Source organism: Amblyraja radiata, chromosome 23 (genome assembly GCF_010909765.2).
Source record: "Amblyraja radiata isolate CabotCenter1 chromosome 23, sAmbRad1.1.pri, whole genome shotgun sequence".
Taxonomy (NCBI): Eukaryota; Metazoa; Chordata; class Chondrichthyes; order Rajiformes; family Rajidae; genus Amblyraja; species Amblyraja radiata.
In genome coordinates this window covers 3507262-3533933 of record NC_045978.1, presented here as the reverse complement: position 1 = coordinate 3533933, position 26672 = coordinate 3507262, and the positions used below count along the sequence as shown (strand labels likewise).

At 48.0% G+C, this 26672-nt stretch overlaps 1 protein-coding gene across 1 annotated transcript in view; it reads right to left on the bottom strand.

Annotated features, from left to right (window-relative positions):
* LOC116986152 (peroxidasin homolog) overlaps nucleotides 1-26672 on the bottom strand; it is a 99317-nt gene that overhangs the window by 20649 nt on the left and 51996 nt on the right. Inside the window, exons 7-14 of the mRNA XM_033041353.1 lie at nucleotides 23462-23631; nucleotides 22083-22200; nucleotides 20129-20298; nucleotides 16945-17217; nucleotides 12410-12526; nucleotides 8162-8320; nucleotides 5868-5980; nucleotides 3426-3582 (exon numbers count right to left, since the gene is read on the bottom strand). Coding sequence (XP_032897244.1) covers nucleotides 3426-3582; nucleotides 5868-5980; nucleotides 8162-8320; nucleotides 12410-12526; nucleotides 16945-17217; nucleotides 20129-20298; nucleotides 22083-22200; nucleotides 23462-23631 — 1277 coding nt within the window. The remainder of the gene's footprint in view (nucleotides 1-3425; nucleotides 3583-5867; nucleotides 5981-8161; nucleotides 8321-12409; nucleotides 12527-16944; nucleotides 17218-20128; nucleotides 20299-22082; nucleotides 22201-23461; nucleotides 23632-26672) is intronic.

Here is a 26672-nt window from a genome sequence, read left to right as displayed (position 1 = left end):
CCTCCCACACCCCAAAGACGTGCGGGTTTGTAGGTTAATTGGCCCTCTGTAAATTGTACCTGGTACATTGCCCTTGAAGAATAATGGGTAAGCCATTTAAAACGGAGACGATGAAACACTTTTTCTCACAGAGAGTTGTGAGTCTGTGGAATTCTCTGCCTCAGAGGGCGGTGGAGGCCGGTTCTCTGGATATTTTCAAGAGAGAGCTGGATAGGGCTCTTAAAGATAGCGGAGTCAGGGGGATGTGGGGAGAAGGCAGGAACGGGGTACTGATTGGGGATGATCAGCCATGATCACATTGAATGGCGGTGTGCTGGCTCGAAGGGCCGAATGGCCTACTCCTGCACCTATTGTCTATTGTAGGGAGTGGATGAGAAAGTGTAGAACTAGTGTGAACGGGTGATCGATGTACAGCATGGACTCGGTGGGCCGAAGGGCCTGTTTCCGTGCTGTATCTTAAAAATAAACTAAGCAAGAATATAACTGTGTGGGAAGAAATTACAGATGCTGTTTCACACCGAAGACAGACACAAGATGCTGGAGTAACTCAGTGGGACAGGCAGCATCTCTGGAGAGAAGGAATGGGTCAGAACCCTTCTTCAATCTGAAAAAGGGTTTCCTACCTGAAACGTCACCCATTCCTTCTCTCCAGAGATGATGCCTGTCCCACTGGGTTACTCCAGCATGTTGTGTCTATCTTAAGAATGTAATTGCTTTGTATCAATGCCATTTACAGTGTATGGATATATGATAAGGGAATAACGTTTCACTGCCAGGTAAAGCCAGTAAAGTCCGATCAGTGTTCAAGAAGGAACTGCAGATGCTGGAAAAATTGAAGGTGGACAAAAATGCTGGAGAAACTCAGCGGGTGAGGCAGCATCTATGGAGCGAAGGAAATAGGCAACGTTTCGGGCCGAAACCCGTAGGGTTTCGACCCGAAACGTTACCTATTTCCTTTGGGTTTCGAACCGAAACGTTGCCTATTTCCTTCGCTCCATAGATGCTGCCTCACCCGCTGAGTTTCCCCAAAGTCTGATCAATGCCAGTCCGAGGGCCACAAGTTGACACCGCCGAATCTTGAGGAAGGACAAGAGAGACACCATCATCACCACCACAATGCCACACAACAGATGGATTGGAAAAGAACTGCAGATGCTGGTTTAAATCGAAGGCAGGCACAAAATGCTGGAGTAACTCAGCGGGGGGCAGGCTGCGTCTCTGGACAGAAAGAATGGGTGACGTTCTGGAGAAGGGTCTCGGCCCGAAACGACACCCATTGCTTCTCTCCAGATGGTGTGCAGCTTTGCACTCGATCAGCTTGGTAAACAGCTTGCATATGGTCTCAGTGCTGGGCCCCCAATTCATTCGCATTCAAGGAGTAATGAGGAGTCTGATAATTAGCAGGGTTGAAGGCAAGCCTTGGCAGAGGAAGGCAGACTCACAAACACCCATTGTGTTCACTAACTACATCAGAGGTCGAACATTCCGCCTCGCAGCCGTCAATGGCCAAGACTTATAAAACGCAACAAGTACATCAAACTAAAATAACCTCTGCAGCTAGTCCTTAGTGGTGACCTTTCCAAATGTGCCTCGTGTGGTGAATTAATTTTGTTGATTTGTTCCCTGCGGGCAGTTTTCCTCCTGAACACGTGAAGGAATTTCCAAGGGTTTTCGTTTAGTTTGGTTTAGAAACGCAGCACGGAAACAGGCCCTTCGGCCGATCGAGTCCGTGCTGACCTTCGATCGTACCCTGCGTAAGGAAGAACTGCAGATGCCGGTTTAAATCGAAGGTGGACACAAAACGCTGGAGTAATAGACAATAGACAATAGGTGCAGGAGTAGGCCATTCGGCCCTTCGAGCCAGCACCGCCATTCAATGTGATCATGGCTGATCATCCCCAATCAGTACCCCGTTCCTGCTTTCTCCCAATATCCCCTGACTCCGCTATCTTTAAGAGCCCTATCTAGCTCTCTCTTGGAAGCATCCAGAGAACCTGCCTCCACCACCCACTGAGGCAGAGAATTCCACAGACTCACTCTCTGTAAGAAATAGTGTTTCCTCGTCTCTGTTCTAAATGGCTTACTCCTTATTCTTAAACTGTGGCCCCTAGCTCTGGACTCCAACATCGGGAACATGTTTCCTGCCTCTAACGTGTCCAAGCCCTTAACAATCTTATATGTTTCAATGAGATACCCTCTCATCCTTCTAAACTCCAGAGTGTACAAGCCCAGATGCTCCATTCTCTCAGCATATGACAGTCCCGCCATCCCGGGAATTAACCTTGTAACTCAGCGGGACAGGCAGTATCGCTGGAGAGAAGGAATGGGCGACGTTTCGGGTCGAGGTACCTTCTTCAGACGATCGGACTAGTTCTATGTTGTCCTACTTTCCCATCCACTCCCTACACACTCTGGACATCCTTTACAGAGGCCGATTAATCTTCAAGCCCACCCGCCTTTGGGATGTGGAAGGAAACCGGAGCGCCCGGAGGAAACCCACGAGGTCACAGGGATTCCTCCCACACTCCAAAGACGTACAGGTTTGTAGATTCATTGGTTTCTGTTCTGGCCCCTTGTGTGTAGGATGGTGCTAGTGTACGGGGGGCGATCGCTGGTGACTCGGTGGGCTGAAGGGCCTGTTTCCATGCTGTATCTCTAAAGTCTAAATTAATAAAACGTCATCTACAGCATCCATGTGGAGGAAGGAACTGCAGATGCTGGTTTACACCCGAGTCTGAAGAAGGGTCTCGACCCGAAACGTCACCCATTCCTTCTCTCCAGAAATGCTGCCCGACCCGCTGAGTTACTCCAGCTTTTTGTGTCATCTAACCACGTTCTCCGGAGATGCTGCCTGACCCGCCGAGTTACTCCAGCATTGTGTGTGTGTGTGTCCATTTTGTAAACCAGCATCTGCAGAAGTCATGTTGTCACTTGCGGGCGGAGCACCAAGGCAAATTCCTTGTATGTGAATACTTGGCCAGTAAACCAGGAACCAGGTGCCAGCCACAGTTTAAGAATAAGGAGTAAGCCATTTAGAATGGAGGCGAGGAAACACTTTTTCTCACAGAGAGTTGTGAGTCTGTGGAATTCTCTGCCTCAAAGGGCGGTGGAGGCCGGTTCTCTGGATGCTTTCAAGAGAGAGCTAGATAGGGCTCTTAAAGATAGCGGAGTCAGGGGATATGGGGAGAAGGCAGATACGGGGTACTGATTGGGGATGATCAGCCATGATCACATTGAATGGTGGTGCTGGCTCGAAGGGCCGAATGGCCTACTCCTGCACCTATTGTCTAAACCTATTCATTCATTCAGTTCCTTGTGTGTCTATAGATCAGTGTTTCCAGGATAACATCCGTACCCGCACCACAGTTGAGGAGATGATACCAATGAGCACGACTGCTTCAAATACATCAATGTTGGGAACGTACCAGTGACGGTTAACATCATGTTACTGGAGATGAAGCCAAAGGGGTTTCGGGCGATGCACTCGTACCGCCCCTGGTCACCCTCGCCAACGTCTCGAATAGTCAACGTTCCCTCTGGAGTAACAAAGAACTTCCCACTGTCCGTGATCTGTACACCATCCTGTTCACAAAGAGTGGGTGAAAGTCAAATCACTTTGTCAACGTGGACGTTGAACCATCCTCCATCCCGTCCTTTCCACGGGAATAGTTTAGTTTTAATTTATTATTTAGTTGACAGATTATTGATTACATAGAGAAACATAGAAACATAGAAAATAGGTGCAGGAGTAGGCCATTCGGCCCTTCGAGCCTGCACCGCCATTCAATATGATCATGGCTGATCATCCAACTCAGTATCCTGTACCTGCCTTCTCTCCATACCCTCTGATCCCTTTAGCCACATGGGCCACATCTAACTCCCTCTTAAATATAGCCAATGAACTGGCCTCGACTACCCTCTGTGGCAGAGAGTTCCAGAGATTCACCACTCTCTGTGTGAAAAAAGTTCTTCTCATCTCGGTTTTAAAGGATTTCCCCCTTATCCTTAAGCTGTGACCCCTTGTCCTGGACTTCCCCAACATCGGGAGCAATCTTCCTGCATCTAGCCTGTCCAACCCCTTAAGAATTTTGTAAGTTTCTATAAGATCCCCTCACATTTTCCTAAATTCTAGAGAGTATAAACCAAGTCTATCCAGTCTTTTTTCATAAGACAGTCCTGACATCCCAGGAATCAGTCTGGTGAACCTTCTCTGCACTCCCTCTATGGCAATAATGTCCTTCCTCAGATTTGGAGACCAAAACTGTGCGCAATACTCCAGGTGTGGTCTCACCAAGACCCTGTACAACTGCAGTAGAACCTCCCTGCTCCTATACTCAAATCCTTTTGCTATGAATTAGTTATGATTAGTGTGGGTGTCAGGGGTTACGGGGAGAAGGGAAGGGGAACGGGGGTTTAATCCAGACTAATTTACGAGAGCAGACAGATTTAATGGGCTGTCACGGTGGAGCAGCGGTAGAGTTGCTGCCTCACAGCGCCAGAGACCCGGGTTCGATCCCGACTACGGGTGCTGCCTGTACGGAGTTTGTACGTTCTCCCCGTGACCTGCGTGTGTTTTCTCCAGGATCTCCGGTTTCTTCCCGCATGCCAAAGACGTGCAGGTTCGTAGGTAAATTGGCTTGGTGTAAATGTAAATTGACCCTAGTGTGTGTAGGATAGTGTTAGTGTGCGGGGATCGCTGGTCGGTGCAGACTCGGTGGGCCGAAGGGCCTGTTTCTGCATTGTATCTCTAAACTAAACTATAAAAAAACTAAACTTGAATCTCCCCCCACAGCGGTGAGGCGGCCGAAACTCGACCTCACCGGGACTTCCGCGGCCAATCGGTGGGTGGAATTTGCTCCGTGCAGCCGGGGCTCTGGAACTCCGGCCCGGCCCGAGCCGGCAGCTCCCTTCCCACTGCCGATTTCTCTCAGAGGCTGGGACCTCTGTCCGGCAACACGGATAATCCGGAACAGCTCTGGAACCAAGGGTGCCGGAAAGTCAGTGGTGGACCTGTACCAACGAACCTCTGATATAGATTGGATTATTGGAGGAGATTGGATTCTCATTGTTTGGCATGGACTTGATGGGCCGAAGGGCCTGTTCCTGTGTGGCGTTTTTTAGATTAGTTTCGTTTAGAGATACAGCGCGGAAACAGACCTGTCGGCCCACCGAGTCCGCGCCGACCAGCGATCCCCGCACATTGGGACGACAGATGGCACAATGGGCTAAGTGTTCGGCTGGCAACCGGAAGGTAGCCGGTTCGAATCCCGCTTGGAGTGCATACTGTCGTTGTGTCCTTGGGCAAGACAATGTGTGTGAGTGATTGGTGGTGGTCGGAGGGGCCGTAGGCGCAGATTGGCAGCCACGCTTCCGTCAGTCTGCCCCAGGGCAGCTGTGGCTACAGAAGTAGCTTACCACCACCGAGTGTGACTGAGGAGTGAATGAATAATGCGATGTAAAGCGCCTTGAGTATTAGAAAGGCGCTATATAAATCCCATCCATTATTATTATTATTATTATTATTATTAACACTATCCCGCACACTCTAGTGACAATTTACAATTATACCAAGCCAATTAACCTGCAAACCTGCACGTCTTTGGAGTGTGGGAGGAAACTGGAGCACCCGGAGAAAACCCCTGGAGAACGTACAAACTCCATACAGACAGCACCTGTAGTCGGGATCGAACCTGGGGCTCTGGCGCGGTGAGGCAGCAACTCTACTACTGTGTCGCACAGATGATCATGTCCAGCACGGACTTCATGGGCCGAAGGGCCTGATCCAGTGTTGTCCTTTTCTGTGTTCTATTTGAGGAATAAGGAATGACGTTCCACAAGGCTTGTTTCGGGGAAGGTTTGACCTGTACCTTGGTCCAAGTTATGATGGGGTGCGGCTCCCCCTGTGCGGAGCAGTGGATCTCCACGTCCTGGCCCGTCTCAGCTGCGGTGTCGTACGGTGCGTGGACGAACACTGGCGTCACTGCCCAGAGAGAGAGAGAGGAAGCACACTCACAACAAAACATCACCTTCTCTCTTCCACACACTGCCCCCATGCAAATGTACACGAGGAACACAAAACACACAGTGCTGGAGGAACTCAGCGGCTCAGGCAGTATCTGCGGAGGGAATGGACAGGTGATGTTTTGGGTCGGGACCCTTCTTCAGGAGGGGGAGAAAGCTGGAAAAGAAGGGGAGGGGGTGGGACAAAGCCTGGCAAGTGATAGGTGGAAAACAATAGACTCGGCTTGTACTCGCTAGAATTTAGAAGATTGAGGGGGGATCTTATAGAAACTTACAAAATTCTTAAGGGGTTGGACAGGCTAGATGCAGGAAGATTGTTCCCAATGTTGGGGAAGTCCAGAGCAAGAGGTCACAGTTTAAGGATAAGGGGAAATCTTTTAGGACCGATGTGAGAAAATTGTTTTTCACACAGAGAGTGGTGAATCTGTGGAATTCTCTGCCACAGAAAGTAGTTGAGGCCAGTTCATTGGCTATATTTAAGAGGGAATTAGATGTGGCTAAAGGGATCAGGGGGTATGGAAAGAAGGCAGGTACAGGATACTGAGTTGGATGATCAGCCATGATCATATTGAATGGCGGTGCAGGCTCGAAGGGCCGAATGGCCCACTCCTGCACCTATTTTCTATGTTTCTAATAGACAATAGACAATAGGTGCAGGAGTCGGCCATATGGCCCTTCAAGTCAGCACCGCCATTCAATGTGAAGGTGAGGCAGCATCTATGGAGAGAAGGAAGTGGTGACATTTCGGGTTGAGACCCTTCTTCGAGTGATAGGTGGACATAGGTGAGGGGGGGGGGGGGGGAGGGAGTTTGATTGGAAGATAGGTGGAGTAAGTGATAAAGACGTCTCATTAAAACGTTGTCACATTCCACCTATCTGCAATATCAAGCCCCCCGCACTCGTATCCACCTATCACTTGCCAGGCTTTGCCCCACTCCCACCTCTCCTTTCCAGCCTTCTCACCTCTCCTCCAATGGTCTGAAGAAGGGTCCCGACCCAAAACCTTCGACCCGAGTTCCTCCTGCACTTTGTGTTTTGCTCATGATGCCAGCATCTTCAATTCCTTGTGTCTCCATAACGATTGTGTACTTTACTCTATAGTAAATTACTCTAAAGTAAAAGGTAGACACAAAATGCCGGAGTAACTCAGCGGGTCAGGCAGCAAGGGTCTCGACCTGAAACGTCATCCATTCCTTCTCTCCAGGGATGCTGCCTGACCCGCTGAGTTATTTTGTGTCTACCTTCGATTTTAGCCAGCATCTGCAATTCTTTCTTACATAAAGTCTGGATTTCTATACAAGTTAGTTTAATGCTTTAGACATTAAAGATACAGCATGGAGGCAGGCCCTTCGGCCCACCGAGTCCGTGCCGACCAGCGATTATCCCGTACGCCAATTCTATCCTACACTCCAGGGACAATTTTGCAATTTTTACCCAAGCCAAGTAAACTACAATCCTGCACGTCTTTGAAGTGTGGGAGGAAACCCGAGCACCCGGAGAAAACCCACACGGTCATAGGGAGAACAGACAGACAGCACCCGTAGTCAGGATCGAACCCGGGTCTCTGGCGCTGTAAGGCTAGCAACTCTACCGCTGCGCCACCTTAGAATGCACACTGATAAAATATCTTACAGCAATCCTGATACATTTCTGCCTAAATGTTGCATTTTTGGATGGGAAGTATAATGTTAATCTGCACAATGGTATTAGTAATCAGTAGCGCAGTTGTACAGAAATGGAACTAGCTCGAGAGGGTGCAGGTTATTTCAGCATGTTCATGGATGGTACAAGGGCGGCACGATGGAGCAGCGATAGAGTGGTCGCCTCATAGCGCCAGAGACCCGGGTTCGATCCCGACTACGGGTTCTGTCTGCACGGAATTTGTATGTTCTCCCCGTGACCTGCGCAAGTTTTTTCCGAGTGTGTCGGTTTCCTCCCACACTCCAAGGATCTACAGGTTTGTTGGTTAATTGGCTTGGTATAAATGTAAAGTTATCGTGTGTGTGCGTGTGGTAGTGGTAATGTACGGGGTCGCTGGTCAGAGTGGACTCGGTGGGCTGAAGGGCCTGTTTCCCGCACTGTATCCATAACTAAAAGAAAGTAGAGACTTTTGTCGTGCAAAACCGATTCCAAATCTTACCCAGCGATTCGACAGTCAGCTGTGCGGGGACATGCCTGGCCCCCACCACACTGATAGCGTGACATTCATACTGGCCTTGGTCATGGGCTGCCACCCGCACAATACGCAGTGTGCCCGTGGACAATACCGTGTGCCTTCGGTCGCTCGGCAACTGACCCCCTGGATGAGGAAAAGATCCAGAAGAAGGGGAAAGAATAAATAACAAAACAAAGACGAAAGTTGAATTTTAAGCTAAACTGAACACATCATTTCTAACTGTCACTGTATGTCATGTTGTCACTTGCGGGCGGAGCACCAAGGCAAATTCCTTGTATGTGAAAACTTGGCCAATAAACTTATTCATTCATTCATTCATTCATCATTTGGAAGATAGAGACTAGATGCTGGAGTGACTCAGTGGGTGCCCCCACCATTTTGTACCTATCTTCGGTGTAACCCAGCATCTGCAGTTCCTTCCTGCATAGAAACATAGAAACATAGAAAGTAGGTGCGAGAGTAGACCACCAGGTCCGTCGAGCCCGCACCGCCATTCGCTCATGGCTGAACACTAAACAGACACACTTACCCACAAACAGTAGACACAAGACACAGAACACAAGACACAGAACACAAGACACTACCCTCCCCTTTATACTGCTATCACCCCTCTCCACCCCAAGAACCTCGTGATCTCCTGGGGGAGGCAAAAAACCGGATAAAAACCCAGGTCCAATTCGGGAAAAAAATCCGGGAAATTCCTCTCCGACCCCAATCCAGGCGATCGACACTTGTCCAGGAGATCACTCAGGTCTTACTATACTAACCATACCTAGGTCCATATCCCTGCCGTCTCCCCGTAGCCCCTTATCCCCTTGGCAGCTAAAAAACCATCTATTTTAGACTTAAATATATTTAACGTTTCTGCTTCCACTGCTCCCTGGGGCAGTGAATTCCATAAATTAACCACCCTCTGGGTGAAGAAGTTCTTCCTCATCTCAGTTTTAAAAGAGCCCCCCCTTATTCTGCAACTATGTCCCCTAGTTCTAGTTTCCCCGATCATTGGGAACATCCTCGGTGCATCCACCCGATCAAGGCAATGAGATCGCCTCTCATTCTTCTAAACTCCAAAGAGTAGAGTTCCAGCCTACTTAACCTTTCCTCATATGTCAATCCCCTCATTGCAGGAATTAATCTTGTAAACCTTCGCTGCACTGCCTCCAGGGCTAGTACATCCTTTCTTAAGTATGGACCCCAGAACTGTACACAGTATTCCAAATGTGGTCTCACTAATACTGTGTACAGCTGCAGCAAGACCTCCGTGTTTTTATACTCAATCCCCCTAGCAATAAAGGCCAAAACTCCATTGGCCTTCCTGATTGCTTGCTGCACCTGCATACTAACTTTTAGTGATTCATGTACTAATACCCCTAGATCCCTTTGCGTTGCATTACAACGCAGCTCCTCCTCATTTAGAAAATAACTTGCCCTATCATTTTTTTTCCCAAAGTGAATGACTTCACATTTATTAGTATTAAATTTCATCTGCCAAGTTGTTGCCCACTCACCTAGCTTATCTATATCCCTGCACATCCACTTATCGCCACAGTTTCCAATTCCCTCCGAGATGGAGACAATGGAAAGTCACTCACCGTGGCTTAAAGGTGAAATATTTGGAAAAGCGAATGTTTTGTGTCAAGAGCTCCATGAACATTAATGATGCCCAACGCATAATTAGTGCTTTTAAGGCTTATTTATATTTAAGGATATTTCTAAGGCAGAGATAGATTCTTGATTAGTGCGGGTGTCAGAGGTTATGGGGAGAAGGCAGGAGAATGGGGTTAGGAGGGAGAGAAAGATCAGCCATGATTGAATGGCGGAGTAGACTTGATGGGCTGAATGGCCTAATTCTACTCCTATTCCTCACGACATTCCAGAACCAGGGGCCACAGTTTAAGAATAAGGAGCAAGTCATTTAGAACGGAGACGAGGAAACACTTTTTCTCACAGAGAGTCGTGAGTCTGTGGAATTCTCTGTCTCAGAGGGCTGTGGAGGCTGGTTCTCTGGATGCTTTCAAGAGAGAGCTAGATAGGGCTCTTAAAGATAGCGGAGTCAGGGGATATGGGGAGAAGGCAGGAACGGGGTACTGATTGGGGATGATCAGCCATGATCACATTGAATAGCGGTGCTGGCTGGAGGGGCCGAATGGCCTACTCCTGCATCTATTATCTATTGTCTATTGACATGACATTGTTTTGATTTCCATTTAAGTAATACACACCCTAGTCCCCCTCGCTTTTCTGCTCCTCTCCTCTCTGCGCCCACTCACTATTTCTCCCACTATTCACCCACATCATTACCCTCTCCCCATTCCCATTCCACAAACTAGAATCTCATCCCGTCAAAGCTTGGAGCACCAACGATTCTCAATGCCACCCAGAGCAAAGCAACCTCCTCAAAATACATGTTAGACTTTGGAGATACAGCGTGGAAACAGGCCCTTCGGCCCACCGAGTCTGTGCCGACGGGTCCTTGCCCCGTACACTAGCACTATCCCACGCACTCGGGACAATATATAATTTCACCAAACTACAAACCTGCATGTCTTTGGAGCGTGGGAGGAAACCGGAGCACGTGGAGAAAACCCACACAGGTCACGGGGAGAACGTGCAAACTCCGTACAGACAGCAGCCGAGGTCAGGACGGAACCTGGGTCTCTGCAGCTGTGAGGCAACATCTCTACCGCTGCCGATATTCTTTGAACTATGCCATAGAGGGAGTACAGAGAAGGTTCACCAGACTGATTCCTGGGATGTCAGGACTATCATATGAAGAAAGACTGGATAGACTCGGCTTGTACTCGCTAGAATTTAGAAGATTGAGGGGGGATCTCATAGAAACGTACAAAATTCTTAAGGGGTTGGACAGGCTAATGCAGGAAGATTATTCCCGATGTTGGGGAAGTCCAGAACTAGGGGTCACAGTTTAAGGATAAGAGGGAAATCTTTTAGGACCGAAATGAGAAAATCTTTTTTTACACAGAGAGTGGTGAATCTGTGGAATTCTCTGCCACAGAAGGTAGTTGAGGCCAGTTCATTGGCTATATTTAAGAGGGAGTTAGATGTGGCCCTTGTGGCTAATGGGATCAGGGGGTATGGAGAGAAGGCAGGGATGGGATACTGAGTTGGATGATCAGCCATGATCATATTGAATGGCGGTGCAGGCTCGAAGGGCCGAATGGCCTACTCCTGCACCTATTTTTTGTGTTTCTATGTTTCTATGCATGTGATGTAATTATAATCCATGAAAATAAAATTGCTGTTCACGGCCAAAATGTTGTACAAAGCAGTGATTGTGTGTTAGACATCGCGAACATTCACTTGGGGGAGTTCCTGAAAACAAGTCCTTAGCTTTTCCAAATATTTTACTTTGAAGCCGGTGTAGTTGATTTCCCTCATCTCCGTCTTGGAGGGGCTTGGAATCTGTGACAATACGTGGAATTCTGCATTAAACTATGGAGCCGGGGGTCTCACGATGGCTGCCAAATCCCACGGAGCAAAACTCTCACCATCATCTGCCTGAGGAAGGGTCTCGGCCCAAAACGTGGTCCACTTCAGATAGTAGACACTAACAGCTGGAGTAACTCAGTGGGTCAGACAGCATCTCTGAAGAAGAGGCATAGGGAGGTCACGGTGGCTCAGCGGTAGACTTGCTACGTTACAGGGAATGCAGCGCCGGAGGCTCGGGTTCGATCCCAACTACGGGTGCTGTCTGTACGGAGTTTGCATGCTCTCCCTGTGGGTTTTCTCCGAGATCTTCTGTTTCCTCCCACACTCCAAAGACGTACAGGTTTGTAGATTAATTGGCTTGGTAAATGTAAAAAATGTCCCCAGTGTGTGTAGGATAGTGTTAATGTACGGGATCACTGATCAGCGTGGACCCAGTGGGCCGAAGGGCCTGTTTCAGCACTGTATCTCTAAACTAAACAAGGGTCTCAACCCAAAACATCACCTATTCCTTTTCTACAGAGATGCTGCCTGACCCGCTGAGTAACTCCAGCTTTTCGTGGTTTAAACCAGCATCTGCAGTTCCTTCCTACACATTTGTCCCACCCCAGATGCTGCCCAACCCGCACGCCTTCAGCACTTGGTGTTTTGCTCCATGTTGTGGCACCTGCAGTTCCTTGTGTCTCTAATGTCAGCACCGTGACTAACTCTGAGCCCAGGAGCATGTATGTCTATATAGGCACGTCAAGAAAATGTACTGGAAACCTGCTTTGGTCCAGGCAATCACTGGAGAAGGGGTTCCCTCCGCACGGCAGTCAAAGTCCACCGTTGTTCCTTCCACCGCCACCTGGTTTTTGGGAAGCATGGAAAACTTAGGACCATCTGGAAAAATAAAAAGCAGAGTGAACGGTAGTTAAACTCCAGTATGTGTGCAGGACAGAATCAACCAGCCCAACACCATGGAACAGGCCCTTCTGCCCAAATCATCCATGCTGTCCCATCTGACTTTGTCCCACTTGCCTGCAGATGCTGGAGTAATGCCCCTGTCCCACTTAGGAAACCTGAACGGAAACCTCTGGAGACTTTGTGCCCCACCCAAGGATTCCGTGCGGTTCCCGGAGGTTTTTGTCAGTCTCCCTACCTGCTTCCACTACCTGCAACCTCCGGCAACCACCTGCAACCTCCGGGAACCGCACGGAAACCTTGGGTGAGGCGCAAAGTCTCCAGAGGTTTCCGTTCAGGTTTCCTAAGTGGGACAGGGGCATTACTCAACGGGTCAGGCAGCATCTCTGGAGAAAAGGGTCCCGACCCACAACGTCACCTATTCCTTTTTCTCCGTAAACGCTGCCCGAAGGGCCTGTTCCACTTGCGCGACTTTTTCGGCGACTGCCGGCACCAGTCACAGGTCGCCGAAATTCTTCAACGTGTTGAAAATTCAGCGGCGACCAGAAAGACGCTACGACTCTTTGGGCGACTGAGAGACTACTCGCGACCATACGGGCGGCACCCTGGTGACATATACGGTCGTGAGTAGTCGCCCAAAGAGTCGTCCAAAAAATCGCGTAAGTGGGACAGGCCCATGACCCTCCGAGTTACTCCAGCACTTTGTGTACATCTTTGGTAGCTTGGCCAAACTCTAGCCAACAATCGGCCTATCAGGGAACCTCCTTGCCAAAGGTCATCGGTTGCTGCCCCCGATTTGTCCAGGTTTTTTCTCACTTTAATATTTTACCTCCCACTCTCTCTCTCTCCCACAATCAGTCTGAAGAAGGTTGATTTTGGCTGACTGTACAGTTGCATTTCATCAACATTTTTGCAAGTTACTCAATGTTAACTGCAATGAAAACAGACCCATGCACTTGAAGAATACACCACAGATTTAATATACAAAGATTTCAGGCTGAAACCTGGTTAAAGTATGATGGCGTGACATGGAATCTTTGGTTTGGTCATAGATGCGTATCGCAAGAAAACAGGCCCTTCGGCTCATCTTATCCATGTCTTCTAAGATGATCATGCCACATCTAAGTTAGTCCCATTTACTTGCGTTTGGCCCATAATCCCTCTAAACCTTTCCCAGCTATGTACCTAGATAGCTAGATAGGGCTCTTAAAGATAGCGGAGTCAGGGGATATGGGGAGAAGGCAAGAACGGGGTACTGATTGGGGATGATCAGCCATGGGGAGATTATGTGTTCGGCATGGACTAGAAGGGTCGAGATGGCATGTTTCCGTGCTGTAATTGTTATATGGTTATATGGTTATATGATCAGATTGAATGGCGGTGCTGGCTCGAAGGGCTGAATGGCCTACTCCGGCACCTAGTGTCTATTGTCTATTTTCTGTCTAAGTGTCTTTTAAATGTTGTCACTGCAGGTGCCTCAACCAGCTCATTCCATACACCCACCACCCTCTGCGTGAAAATGTTGCCTCTCAAGTCCCTATTAAATCTTCCCCCTCTCACTATAAACCTATGCTTCCTAGTGCTTCCAAGTTGCAAGGAACAAAGTCCCAGCCGACCCAAACTCTCCCTCCAGTACGGGCCCTCGAGTCCTGGCAACGTCCTCGTAAATCTTCTCTGCACTTTTCCCCAGATTAATGGCATCTTTCCCACATCAGGGTGACCAAAACCGAACACAATACTCCAAGTGCAGCCACACCAACATCTTGTACAACTGCAACATAATGTCCCAACTTCTATACTCAATACCCTGACTGATGTTATTCAATATTTTATTGCTGTACATGTCCAGGTGCACGTCGAGACACACAGAGCCTCGTGCCCAGAGCAGGGGAATCGAGAACCAGAGGATGTAGGTTTAAGGTGAGGGGGGGAAAAGATTTAATTGGAACCTAAGGGGTAATGTTCTCACAATAAGGGTGTGGGTGTATGGAACGAGGTGCCAGTGGAAGTAGTTGACAATAGGTGCAGGAGTAGGCCATTCGGCCCTTCGAGCCAGCACCGCCATTCAATATGATCATGGCTGATCATCCAGGGACTATCGCATTGTTTAAGAAACATTTAGACAGGTACATGGATAGGGCAGGTTTAGGGGGATATATCGGTTTGTACTCGCTAGAATTTAGAAGATTGAGGGGGGATCTTATAGACACGTACAAAATTCTTAAGGGGTTGGACAGGCTAGATGCAGGAAGATTGTTCTCGATGTTGGGGAAGTCCAGAACAAGGGGTCACAGTTTAAGGATAAAGGGGAAATATTTTAGGACTAAGATGAGAAAAACATTTTTTACACAGAGAGTGGTGAATCTGTGGAATTCTCTGCCACAGAAGGTGGTTGAGGCCAGTTCATTGGCTATATTTAAGAGGGAGTTAGATGTGGCCCTTGTGGCTAAAGGGATCAGGGGGTATGGAGAGAAGGCAGGTACAGGATACTGAGTTGGATGATCAGACGTGATCATATTGAATGGCGGTGCAGGCTCGAAGGGCCGAGTGGCCTACTCCTGCACCTATTGTCTATGTTTCTATGATATGGGGAAAACGCAGGCAGATTGGACTAGTGTAGATGGGACATGTTGGCCGGTGTGGGTGAGTTGGGCCGAAGGGCCTCTTTCCGCGCTGTTGGACTCCAAAAAGAGAATTCAATTTTCCTGCCCGGTCAAATTTCCCTTCCAGGCTGAACATCAATCCTTCGCACCCTTTCTACGAGGGGGAAATCGGAACGAATGCAAGATCTGATATAATTGCTGGATCAACTTTAATGCCGTGGTGACATTTCCATCACTTCTGGCTGAAGTTTCCTTTCATCGCCCAGAAATACAGCCAAAGCTAACTGATTGTCCACTTTTACATACTGTCCACTTTTACATACTGTCCACTTTTACATACTGTCCACTTTTACATGCTGGTTCACTACATTCATACCTGTTTATAGAGGCTAATACAACTACAAGAATTCCCAGCTGGGTCTCTTTCGAGCCAGAACGTTTGTTCAATACACTCTATGTGGCTCGAGCAATATCATTAGGAAATTCTCACTGTGGAAAGAGCCTGCACTGTTCTACAGGTCATGGAAAACATTTGTGTGAACATTAATGTCATGCTGAGCTTGAGATGTTTCTTCCAAAACTCGAGGCAATAGACAGGGTAAGATCATAGTCAATAGACAATAGGTGCAGGAGTAGGCCATTCGCCCCTTCGAGCCAGCACCGCCATTCAATGGGATCATGGCTGATCATCCCCAATCAGTACCCCGTTCCTGCCTTAATAGACAATAGACATCTCTGACCCCTCTCACCCTGGCCACAAACTCTTTGAATCACTTCCCTTTGGAAGGCGACTCCGGACTGTCAAAGCTGCCACTGCCAGACATAAAAACGGCTCTACTCAATAACCAAACATCTGCAGCCTCCTTTTGCTCTGGTATTTAATTTAATTCACATGTTGAATCAATAATGTTTTATTATTAATGTTTAATGTTTTATGGTAGGCAAAAATGCTGCAGAAACTCAGCGGGTGAGGCAGCATCTATGGAGCAAAGGAATAGGTGACGTTTCGGGGCAAGACCCTTCTGCAAAGGACACATTTAATATTTTATGTGTCATTCCTAACTGTCACTGTATGTCGTTGTCACTTGCGGGCGGAGCACCAAGGCAAATTCCTTGTATGTGAATACTTGGCCAATAAACTTATTCATTCATTCATTCATTCATTCATTCGGGACAGGGTCAGATCCTGTGTGTGCTCTGATGTAACGTGCCAGCAAAGTCCTCTCTTCATGCCTCTCGCTTCATCTGCAGAGATGACGGCTCACTGCTCAATTAACCCCATACAGAAGCATTTGTAGTTGTAGATCACGGAAACAGGCCCTTCATCCCATGCCAACCAGCATGCCCCAACTACACGAGTCCCATTGGCCACCCTCCATTCTCCCAGCCCCTAGCCCATATTTAATGATGACTCATCAATCTCATTCAGGGCAACTGCAATTTCCTCTCATGCCCCCCACAATGTCCTCGGATATATCTGATCAGGCTCGAGAGATTTTAGTTTAGTTTAGTTTAGAGATACAGCGCAGAAACAGGCCCTTCGGCCCACCGGGTCCGCGCCCACCAGAGATCCCCGCACACCAATACTAACCTACACCCACTAGGGACAATTTTTTACATTTACCAAGCAAATTAACCTACAAACCTGCACATCTTTGGAGTGTGGGAGGAAACCGAACATCTCGGAGAAAACTCGCTCTGGTCACGGGGAGAACATGCAAACTCCGTACAGACAGCACCCGTAGTCGGGAGCGAACCCAGGTCTCCAGCGCTGCATTCGCTGTAAGGTGGTACCTTGTATAATGATGTGGGCCACAGCCTGGATGGACCCTTCCTTGTTGCTGGCGTTGCAGTTGTACTGCCCTTGGTCGTCGAAGGTGACGTTCTGCATGAAGAGTCCACCGGACGCGGTGGTGGTGTGCCTCAGGTCGTCGGGGATGGCCGTGTTATTGCCCTTGGTCCAGGCGATGTGGGGCTGAGGATGCCCGGAGACACCGCACTCAAGCGTCACGCTCTCCCCAACCAACACCTCCGTGTTTTGAGGCTGAATCACAAAAGTAGGTTTTGCTGGAAAAATATAATTCAGGTTGGATATCTTGACATCTCTACCGTGAAGAATGAGTTAATCTTATAAAGCTAAACCACCCAGTGTGCTGTTACATTTTGGAAACACCAGATCCACATCAGATATGTTTAAGAGCTTGACGTTAACATCCTCATTAGTATAGTGGTTAGTGTCCCCGTCTGTCATGCGGGAGACCAGGGTTCAATTCCCTGTGCGGAGTTCTAAATTATTTTTCTATGGAACTCTCTGCCACAGAAGGTAGTTGAGGCCAGTTCATTGGCTATATTTAAGAGGGAATTAGATGTGGCCCTTGTGGCTAAAGGGATCAGGGGGTATGGAGAGAAGGCAGGTACAGGATACTGAGTTGGATGATCAGCCATTATCATGTTGAATGGCTGTGCAGGCTCGAAGGGCCGAATGGCCTACTCCTGCACCTAGTTTCTATGTAAGAAAGAACTGCAGATGCTGGAAAAATCGAAGGTAGACACAAAATTCCGGAGAAACTCAGCGGGCGAGGCAGCATCTATGGAGAGAAGGAATTGGCGGCTTTTCAAATTCCAAAACGTCGCCTATTCCTTCTCTCCATAGATGCTGCCTCACCCGCTGAGTTTCTCCAGCATTTTGAGTCCACCTTACACATCAGATCATTCATTACAGTGTCGGAATTTTAGCTGCACTCAGAACCTTTTTGGTTTAGTATTGGGGTTATTAATTTATTGATTTTTCCCTGTTTGTTATGTGATCTGTGAGTTTTATATTTACAGGCCTGATAGGAGCTGCTGCAAGTAAGAATTCCATTGTTCGGTTGTTGGTATGTATGAGAAGCAAAGACTCTTAAAGGGGCTGCCTCACTGTACGAGCTAATTCAAGAGTTCTCACGAGTTTCCCCTGATTCGAACTCGGAGAATTACGGTAATAGCCGCTCGTAGGTCCTCAGGGCACTCGTGGATATTTTTCAACATGTTGAAAAATCTTCACGAGTCTTCCCGAGCTTACCTGCTGTTGGTGTTACGAGCCCCTAAGAGACGTCCCCGAGCTCCGACGTACCCGCTACGTTCATTCTCCGTGCTTACTACGAGTTTGATTTTTTTTAAAACTCCGGAGAGCACTTGAATGAACTCGTACAGTGGGACAGGGCCATCAGTGTGCGGGGATCGCTGGTCGGCGCGGACTCGGTGGGCCAAAGAGGATGTTTACAATCCGTTGGAGCGTCGATCCCAGGCAAGGGATCGTGGGCTCCGATGGCAAGTCCACGGCCCCGAGGTGGGGCTCAAAGTCAGTCCCGAGCAGGGCCTCCAGCTCCATGATGTTAGGCCGCAGAGCGACCGGAGATACGATCCGGAAAACAATCGCATCTCCGCCAACAATCGCATCTCCCCCCGACTCCCTCCCCCACACACCGCATAAAACAAACCAGAGAAGCTACTGAAAAATGTCCACGAGAGCCCCGAGTACCGACAAGTGGCCATTACGGTAAATCTCCGAGTCTGAATCAGGGCAAACTCGGGAGAACTCTTGAATGAACTCGTACAGTGGGACAGGGGTTTAACACCATCCTACACACACTGTGGACAATTTACAATTTTACCAAGCCAATTAACCTACAAACCTGTACATCTTTGGAGTGAAGTGGGCTGTTTTCTGCCAACAGAGAGATGTTGCAGCTATTGTGTTGAAATTCTGGTACTTTACATGTATTCTCCACAACCGAATTGATGACATTTTATGAAGATTTTGCGCAGTTCACTGCATTTATATACATTAATATATCGAAGATTAAACACCGTATGAAGTAATTAAAGATGGAATAACACTGCTGGATAATAATCGCAAACCTGCTCATTCGGAGAGTAGGGATTTTATGTGTTTTAAATTAAATCCTGTCGATTTAAAACTCACTTCATTAATCATTACGAAACAGCGAGAGTAAACTTTGCATGGGTCATTGAGTGGAATTTATAAAGTGAGTCGATGGTATGAATCATCTTTGTGAGTGGCTACTTTACAAGTACAACACTGTGCACTGGTTGGAAAACATTACCACACTTTGAAACAGTGACTTATTTTAAAATTTCCATGTTAAATTAAAAAAAAAATAAAGCATTTGTTCATTAACATAGCTTAATAGCTATGAATCGCGATTTTGTTTCCATATTCATTCACATGTTGAGCCAAACATATGTGGCCTCTCACTCTGTTTACTTTGTTAGAATGGGCTGATAGGTCAAGATAATCTTTTCAAAGGGCAGCAGGGTGGAGCAGCGGTAGAGCTGCGCCCGAGACCCGGGTTCGATCCTGACTACGGGTGCTGTCTGTACAGAATATGTACTGTGCTTCTAAACTAAACTAACCTCAATTAGAAAAAAAATCAAAAACTATCGACAAAAATAGTTCATAATGTTGTACTGAACTTCGCCCAACACCTCCGCACAGTTCGCTTTAACCGACCTGATCTCCCGGTGGCTCAGCACTTCAACTCCCCCTCCCATTCCGGAAGAAGAAAGGAAGAGGCGGAGACAGTGGGCTGTGGGGGAGCTGGGAAGGGGAGGGGAAGGAGGGAGAAAGCAGGGACTACCTGAAATTGGAGAAGTCAATGTTCATACCGCTGGGGTGTAAACTACCCAAGCGAAATACGAGGTGCTGCTCCTCCAATTTGCGGTGGGACTCACTCTGGCCATGGAGGAGGCCCAGGACAGAAAGGTCGGATTCGGAATGGGAGGGGGAGTTGAAGTGCTGAGCCACCGGGAGATCTGGTCGGTTAATGTGAACTGTGCGGAGGTGTTGGGCGAAGCGATCGTTTCGGGTCGAGACCCTTCTTCAGATGTGGTCGCAGAGTTGGTGGGAAGGGGGAATCACAGGGGGGGGGGGGGGGCCGTGAGAGAGGAATGTAAAGGGTTTTTTTTGCATCCTTACATGGTGTGTCAAAGTAGCGTAGGATGACTTCGTTGGTCTTCACCTCCCCCGCGACATTCTTGGCCATGCACTGGTATGCTCCTTGGTCTGACTCCTTGATATCCTGAATCATCAGCGTGCCGTCCTCCAGAAGGTTCACCCGGTGATCAACCTTCATGTCGATCTCATTACTGGGGAGAGAGAATCGGGTGGAGATGGGCCAGCGTGGAAGCCTGCTCCTCACCGCTCCGTTCATAGAGTCACACGGCACGAAAACTAGACCCATCGGCCCACACAGCCCAGACCATCACGCAAAACCAACCCCCCCCCACCCCCCCCTTCCGTTGACTCCACCTACACCTCACGCTGCCTCGGCAAGGCCACCAACAAACTCACGGACCAGTCTCACCCCGGTCACTCCCTCTTCCCCCCTCACCCATCAGGCAAGAGGCACAGAAGTGTGAAAACGCACACCTCCAGATTCAGGGGCAGTTTCTTCCCGGCTGTTATCAGGCAACTGAATGGTCCCCTCATCAGCTAGAGTGCGGTCCTGACCTCCCATCTAACTCATTGGAGATCTTTAATCGGACTTTGTCTTACACTAAATGTTGTCCCCTTTACCCTGTATCTGTTCACTGTGGACGGTTTGATTGTAATCATGTCTAGTCTATTCTTTAACAGGATCGCATGCAAATACCATTTCCACAACGGAAATACAGCGGGATCTGGGTGTCCTTGTCTATCAGTCAATGAAAGTAAGCATGCGGAGGTGTTCGGCCAAACGATCGCCAAGCCTACGCTTGACCAAGCGTAGACCAAGCGTAGGCTTGGCGATCGTTTCGCCGAACACCTCCGCTCGTCTGCATTAACCAACCTGATCTCCCTGTGGCTCAGCACTTCAACTCCCCCTCCTTTTCCGAATCCAACCTTTCTGTCCTGGGCCTCCTCCATTGCCAGAGTGAGCAACACCGGAAACTGGAGGAACACCACCTCATATTCCGCCTGGGTAGTCTGCGTCCGGGGGGCATGAACATTGACTTCTCCGATTTCCGGTAGCCCTTGCTGTCTCCTCCCCTTCTCCCTCAGCCCTCTGGCTCCTCCTCTTCCTTTCTTCTTCCTCCCCACCCCCCCCCCCCCACCCGCATCAGTCCGAAGAAGGGCTTCGGCCCGAAACGTTGCCTATTTCCTTCGCTCTATAGATGCTGCTGCACCCACTGAGTTTCTCCAGCACTTTTGTCTACGATAGATCAGCCATGATTGAATGGCGGAGTAGACCTGATGGGCCAAATGGCCTAATTCTGCTCCTATCACTTATGAACATATAATTTTGCATTGAAAATTATTCTTCTATTGGCTCAAAAACAATCAATTGCTTGTTGTCACAATATAATTTTACGAGGCAATTATGTGGTTGAAAAAGATAAGTAGTTAAATAAATTAACTAAAGGAGTTGCTTAGCAACCTTTCCCTTATTTCTTCCCGGAGATGTTTGCCGCACCTTGTGTACCTTAGGATGTCCAAAGCAATTTGCATCTCATTAAAACGTAATAATTAGATAGTTGCTTGAGTAAATGTGGCAAACAAATTGCTCTCAGCAAGATCTAATAAATAATAAATCACCACGATTAAACGATCTATTAATCTGCAGGACTAACTCATACTGTAACAGACTTGTGTGAAACAAGTGTTTCCTTATCTTTGGCCAGTTGTGTTATTTGTAATAATAGAATCATCCCGTTAAGTTCTACAAGGGTGTTGCCAGCACCCAAGGCCTGAGTTGTAAGGAAAGGTTGAACAGCCTGGGACTTTCTTCCTTGGAGCGCAGGAGGATGAGGGGTGATCTTATAGCAGTTAGTAGTTTTGGCAGAGAAGATGTAACTCATTTTCGGGGCACAAGCGTCCCAGAGGCTTTGGCCCGAGCCCGTCATAGTTGCAGGGGGCGACCTCCATCTCAGTCCCTCCCGCAGGTACTCACTTGTTGTGCAACCAGATGATATTGGGCTTGGGATTGCCCTCTGCTCGGCACGTGAAGTAAACCGTATTTCCCAGAGTAACATCCACATCCTGTGGTTCCGAAGTGATGCGAGGTCTCTCTGTGAGGAAACAAGGGCAAGAGTGAGTCCAAACTACTTTCCTTGAACGAGGAAAAAAGCTTTCTTTCCCTCACCCCATCAGTCTGATGAAGGGTCCTGATAGAAGCTGTCCTTCCTGTCCATTCAAGCAGCATCTCCAGAGGTGCGCTAAGTTCCTCAAACAGCTCCTGACCACGAATAAAACTTCACAGTGGGGAAAGAGAAGTTTGCTTTAGAAGTAACGGCATTTGCTTTATAAGTAACATCTATCGCAGTCGCTGCCAACATCATCAAGGACCCACACCATCCTGGCCACACACTCATCTCTCCATTGCCATCGGGAAGAAGGTAGAGGGGCCTGAAATCTGGAACATCCAGGTTCAGGAACAGTTTCTTCCTCACAGCCATCAGGCTATTAAACACGCCGTCATGCAAACTCTGAACAATAACAGCTTAATGCACGTTATAGAAACATAGAAACATAGACAATAGGTGCAGGAGTAGGCCATTCGGCCCTTCGAGCCTGCACCGCCATTCAATATGATCATGGCTGATCATCCAACTCAGTATCCCATCCCTGCCTTCTCTCCATACCCCCTGATCCCATTAGCCACAAGGGCCACATCTAACTCCCTCTTAAATATAGCCAATGAACTGTGGCCTCAACTACCTTCTGTGGCAGAGAATTCCACAGATTCACCACTCTCTGTGTAAAAAATGATTTTCTCATCTCGGTCCTAAAAGACTTCCCTCTTATCCTTCAACTGTGACCCCTAGTTCTGGACTTCCCCAACATCGGGAATAATCTTCCTGCATCTAGCCTGTCCAACCCCTTAAGAATTTTGTAAGTTTCTATAAGATCCCCCCTCAATCTTCTGAATTCTAGCCTGTACAAGCCGAGTCTATCCAGTCTTTCTTCATATGAAAGTCCTGACATCCCAGGAATCAGTCTGGTGAACCTTCTCTACACTCCCTCTATGGCAAGAATGTCTTTCCTCAGATTAGGAGACCAAAACTGTACGCAATACTCCAGGTGTGGTCTCACCAAGACCCTGTACAACTGCAGTAGAACCTCCCTGCTCCTATACTTATTTATTGTGTATATACATGTTCTCTGTGGTATATAGACACACTGAACTTTTATCTCCTGTTCCGTATTATGTTGACATATTCTGTTGTGCTGCAGCAAGCGAGAATTTCTTTGTCCTATCTGGGGCACATGACAATATAAAACTCTCTCTCTCTCTCTCTCATACTTGTTGAAATTTTAATTGAGTTTTACCGCAGTTGAACTCCTGGGCGGTTACGGTTGTCACGGAGCGTCCCTGCAGGTGGCTGGGATGTTCACAGGTTGCGGCCGTCTGTGTGTTGCCCACCTCAGCGTATTTCTTCAGCAGCTCGGCCAGCCAGACCAGTTCACAGTCACAGATCAGAGAGTTGGAATCTAAACGTCTGTGAAAATAACACCAGCACCGAAATACAAGGTCGTGAGTCATTAGGTCATAAGGGATAGGAGTAGAATTAGGCCATTTGGCCCATCACGTCTATTCCCCCATTCAATCATGGCTGATCTATCTCTCCCTCCCAACCCCATTCTCCTGCCTTCTCCCCATAACCTCTGACACCCGCACTAATCAAGAATCTATCTATCTATCTCTGCCTTAAAAATATCCACTGACTTGGCCTCCACAGCCTTCTGTGGCAGAGAATTCCGCAGATTCACCACCCTAAAGAAATTTCTCCTCATCTCCTTCCTAAAAGAATGTCCTTTAATTCTGAGGCTGTGACCTCTAGTCCTAGACTCTCCCACTAGTGGAAACATCCTCTCCACATCTACTCTATCCAAACCTTTCACTAGTCTCACCATAATCACTATTTTCAATACAAATGTATGTAAACACTGTTGTGTTTAGTTTTAAGATACAGTGTGGAAACAGGCCCTTCGGCCCACCGAGTCTGCGCTGACCAACGATCACCCCGTACAGTAACACTATCCAATACACGCTAGGTGCAATTTGCAATTTTACAGAAGCCAATTAACCTACAAACCTGTACGGCTTTGGAGTGTGGGAGGAAACCGGAGCACCCGGGGAAAACCCACACGGTCACAGGGAGAATGTACAAACTCCGTATAGTTATCACATGTAGTCAGGATTGAACCCAGGTCTTACAGTGCCAGAGACCCGGGTTCAATCCTGACTGCTGGTGCTGTCTGTAAGGAGTTGGCATGTTTTCCCTGGGAGCTTGTGGGTTTTCTCCAGGTGCTCCGGTTTCCTCCCACACTCCAAAGTCGTTCAAGTTCGCAGGTTAATTGGCTTCGGTAAAAATTGTAAATGGTGCCTAGTGTCGGTGTGTCAGTGTGTGTGTGTGTGTGTGTGTGTGTGTGTGTGTGTGTAGGATAGTGCTAGTGTGCGGGGATCGCTGGCCGGCGTGGACTCGGTGGGCCGAAGGGCCTGTCTCCACGTTGTATCTCTAAACTAAACTAAAAAGGAACTGCAGGCGCTGGAATCTCGACCGAAACACAAAGTGTTGGAGTAACTCAGCGGGTCAGGCAGCATCTGGAGGGGGAATGGACAGATGATGTTTCGGTTCAGAATCCTTCTTCGGACTCAAAAAAAAGAATAGAAACGTAGAAAATAGGTGCAGGAGTAGGCCATTCGGCCCTTCGAGCCTGCACCGCCATTCAATATGATCATGGCTGATCATCCAACTCAGTATCCCATCCCTGCCTTCTCTCCATACCCCCTGATCCCTTTAGCCACAAGGGCCACATCTAACTCCCTCTTAAATATATCCAATGAACTGGCCTCAACTACCTTCTGTGGCAGAGAATTCCACAGATTCACCACTCTCCGTGTAAAAAATGATTTTCTCATCTCGGTCCTAAAAGATTTCCCTCTTATCCTTAAACTGTGACCCCTAGTTCTGAACTTCCCCAACATCGGGAATAATCTTCCTGCATCTAGCCTGTCCAAACCCTTATGAATTTTGTAAGTTTTTAATAGATCCCCCCTCAATCTTCTAAATTCTAGCGAGTACAAGCCGAGTCTATCCAGTCTTTCTTCATATGATAGTCCTGCAGACAGATTAAATCAGTTTGACGCCATCATTTTTGGTATCAACATTGTGGGCAGAAGAGTCCATTCATGTGTCTGTAACTGTTCTGTAATGATTGTATATTTAACTGCAGGTAGACAAAAATGCTGGAGAAACTCGGCGGGTGAGGCAGCATCTACAGAGGGTTCCAAGGCTGTGGAAAACATCTTGCCTGGTACCTGTTCCAAAGAAGACCCATCCCACTCTCTACAATGACTACAGACCAGTAGCGCTCACTTCACATATAATGAAGACATTTGAGAGACTTGTCCTTTCCTACATCAGGACTAGTGTGTCAAATCACATGGATCCTTTGCAGTTTGCATATCAGCCTAACATCAGTGTCGATGATGCCCTCATTTACATGCTGCAGAGGGTGTACACACATTTGGACACTACTGATGCATCTGTAAGGATTACTTTTTTTGACTTTTCAAGCGCCTTCAACACAATTCAGCCCCGACTGCTAGGGGAGAAGATGGAGAAGATGAAAGTGGATCCATCACTGGTACTGTGGTGTTTGGATTACCTTTCCCTCAGACCACAGTACGTGCGCCTACAGAACAGTGTCTCGGGCACCATCTTGAGCAGCACAGGGGCTCCACAAGGAACTGTGCTGGCTCCGTTCCTGTTTACCATCTACACAGCGGATCTCCAATGTAACACCAACAGCTGCTTTTTGCAGAAGTTTTCGGATGATACAGCTGTTGTCGGCCTCATTAAAGGGGGCAATGAGGAGGAATACAGAGACATAATAAGTAACTTTGTGGAGTGGAGTGCACACAATAACCTCCATCTTAACACCAAAAAAACAAAGGAGATAGTTGTGGACTTCAGGAGGGGGAGGAGGAGGACTCAAGCAACGCCGATCACCATTAAGGGCACTGAGGTGGAGGTGGTCGCTAATCACAGGTACCTTGGAGTGCAGCTTGACAGTGAGCTGAACTGGAAGTGTCATATGGAGGCGGTGTACAGGAAGGGACAAAGCCGACTGTATTTTTTAAGGAGGCTGAGGTCATTTAATATCTGCCAACCCCTACTGTGCAGTGTCTACCATTCAGTGGTGGCCAGTGCTCTGTTTTTTGCTGTGGCCTGTTGGGGAGATGGCGCCCGTATAGCGGATAAAAACAGACTGGACAAACTAATCAGGAAGGCCGGCTCAGTGGTCGGGGCTGAGCAACGAACGGTCCAGCAGGTGGCAGAGGCCAGAACTCTAAATAACTAGGTTCTATAATGACAAACCCCACTCACCCACTCCATGCCCTGAAGGTGATCAAGAGCAGCATCTTCAGTCAGAGGCTGATTGCACCAATGTGCAAAACGGAGAGATACAGGAAGTCCTGTTTACCAGCTGCTATAAGACTTTATAATGCGCATAAATAATTGCACTTTTTTAA